The 2,500-nt window shown below is 45.8% G+C and overlaps 1 protein-coding gene across 1 annotated transcript in view; it reads right to left on the bottom strand.

Annotated features, from left to right (window-relative positions):
- The window catches only part of sez6a (seizure related 6 homolog a), an 81,848-nt gene that overhangs the window by 15,761 nt on the left and 63,587 nt on the right, over positions 1-2,500 (bottom strand). The window contains exons 9-10 of the mRNA XM_076274911.1: positions 2,252-2,446; positions 1,709-1,847 (exon numbers count right to left, since the gene is read on the bottom strand). Coding sequence (XP_076131026.1) covers positions 1,709-1,847; positions 2,252-2,446 — 334 coding nt within the window. The remainder of the gene's footprint in view (positions 1-1,708; positions 1,848-2,251; positions 2,447-2,500) is intronic.

Here is a 2,500-nt window from a genome sequence, read left to right as displayed (position 1 = left end):
TGTGAGTGTTTGAATATGAATGTGTGTGTGTGTGTGTGTGTTTCAGTATGTCATTGTCTTCAGACAGTGACAGAGACATTGAGATCGAGATGACATAGAGATGATGAAAGAGATGTACAGACACAGACATCTCCTATGGCACCTGCTGCACAGAGACAGGAAGCGAGCATGTGTGTGTGTGTTTGTGTGTGTGTGTGTGTGTGTGTGTGTGTGTGTGTATGTGTGTGTGTGTGTGTGTGTGCGTGTGTGTGTGTGTGTGTGCGTATGTGTATGTCTGTGTGTGTGTCTCTGACAGAGGGGATAATGACAGTGAGGGAGAGAGAGAGAGAGAAAGGAAGGAGAAAAAAGAGAGTAAGAGAGAGAGAGGGAGGAAGGAAGGAGAGGAAGAAGAATATTTAAGAGAGAAAGAGAGAGAGAGGAAGTAAAGTATTGAAGAGAGAGAGAAAGAGAGAGAGGAAGTAGAGTATTGAAGAGAGAGAGAGAGGAAGTAGAGTATTGAAGAGAGAGAAAAAAAGTAGAGTATTGAAGAGAGAGAGAGAAAAGTAGAGTATTGAAGAGAGAGAGAGGAAGTAGAGTATTTTAGAGAGAGAGAGAGATAGAGGAAGTAAAGTATTGAAGAGAGAGAGAGAGAGAGAGAGAGGAAGTTGAGATTTAAGAGAGAGAGAGAGAGAGTGGGCACTCTGCTGGCACCTGTTCCACAGCGCTCCCTCTCCCCAGCAGCACGACTGCAGATGCTAATGACTGATGATGGGTTCTGACAGCACGTAGCGCCATATAGCCACTATGCCATTCATCACACTAATGGGCCAAGGGATACGCTGTGTCACACACACACACACACACACACACACACACACACACACACACACACACACACACACACACACACACACACACACACACACACACACACACACTGAGAAGCTGATGAGGAAATCTTAATCAGGGCAGCTAAATTATCCAACAGCAGGGTAATCTATCCCAGCCTGACACGAGCAGGACTTCACAGCTCCTGTGTCTGGACCTGACGACACACTCTGGACACACTCCAACCTGACGACACATTCTGGACACACTCCGACCTGACGACACATTCTGGACACACTCCGACCTAACGACACTCTGGACACTCTATGCCAGTGTAATAACTATTGTATACTACAACTTTGAACCCCTAACCTTATGCTGAAAGATGTAAATGGAAGCTTACACATGGAAGTGTAAGCCACCTATTGGTTAGGCTGGAGACAATGAATGGCATCAGTGAATCTTCTTATTCTTCATTAAGTTCATTCAAGGTCAGCACCGCAATCGCAATAGTCCAAATTTCCAACTCCATCATTTCGCTGCATGACATGCCACAGACTCAACCTTAAAGATTTACTGTAATTATATATATATATGCAGAGAACATTGTGAAGTTCTCTGCATAGAAAACACATGGTCTGGTGGGTGTATATACATTGAGCCACACTATAGTGGTTGGGGAGACTGGCACTTACACTTCTCCTCTTCAACTTCCACTCACAATCACACTTACTCACACACACTCTCTCTCTCTCTCACACTCACTCACTCACTCACTCACTCACTCACTCACTCACACACACACACACACACACACACACACACACACACACACACACATTCACAAGTATGTGCACGCGCATGCACACACACTCTCTCTTGCTCTCTCTCCTGCACATACACTTGGATGTCCAGCATGATCCTCTTGTCCTCCTCCACGTGGATGCCCCAGATACAGTCCTGCCCCTTGTCATAGGCCTCGGGCCAGTTAGGAGAGAGCACAACCCCAGCCGAGTCTGTGATCTCTCCACTGCAGACAGCTGAGGAGCACACACACACACACACACACACACACACACACACACACACACACACACACACAGTCACGTACAGTACACACACATCACACACACACCAAAATTCGAAAACCAAAATAATCTAGCACCAGGGAATGCAGAATTCAAATTTGTGTAACATTTGTGTAATCTGTGTTTATATTCTAAAGGAGGATCAGGCAGCAGAAGAACACTTAAACCTAATAACCACTTAATAGCCTAATGGACTATCTATTAAACTGGAATTTTACCCCTGAACCAAGAAATGAAGACATTTTTAAATATCCTGGAACTGGACACAGGAACTCTCATCATCATCATCATCATCATAAATCCCTGACCCAGATCATGTGGTAGAACCTAGGGTTAGAACCTAGAACCCTGCCCACCTCTGCATCCTGGCTCAGTGTCATTCCACTGTGGGTTCTCTGCGTCCACACACTCGATGGTGACGGAGCCTTGCTCCAGGGTGTAGCCAGAGTCGCAGGAGAACTCCACAACTGCCCCCACCCCAAAGGATGCGTCGCTGCTGGAGAAGTTCCCGTACTTCACAAACGGCTCGTAGCAAAAGCCATGTGGAAAAGCTGACCAACACAAGCACAAAGAAGATTGTAATAGCATTATAATAACATATGGTA

This window comes from Alosa pseudoharengus, unplaced genomic scaffold (genome assembly GCF_046254945.1).
Source record: "Alosa pseudoharengus isolate Yale_2024_CS ecotype anadromous, Long Island Sound unplaced genomic scaffold, YU_APseudo_1.1 YU_APseudo_1.1_scf_8, whole genome shotgun sequence".
Lineage (NCBI taxonomy): Eukaryota > Metazoa > Chordata > Actinopteri > Clupeiformes > Clupeidae > Alosa > Alosa pseudoharengus.
Note: the sequence above shows the minus strand (reverse complement) of the source record. Positions and strands in the feature narration are given on the sequence as shown.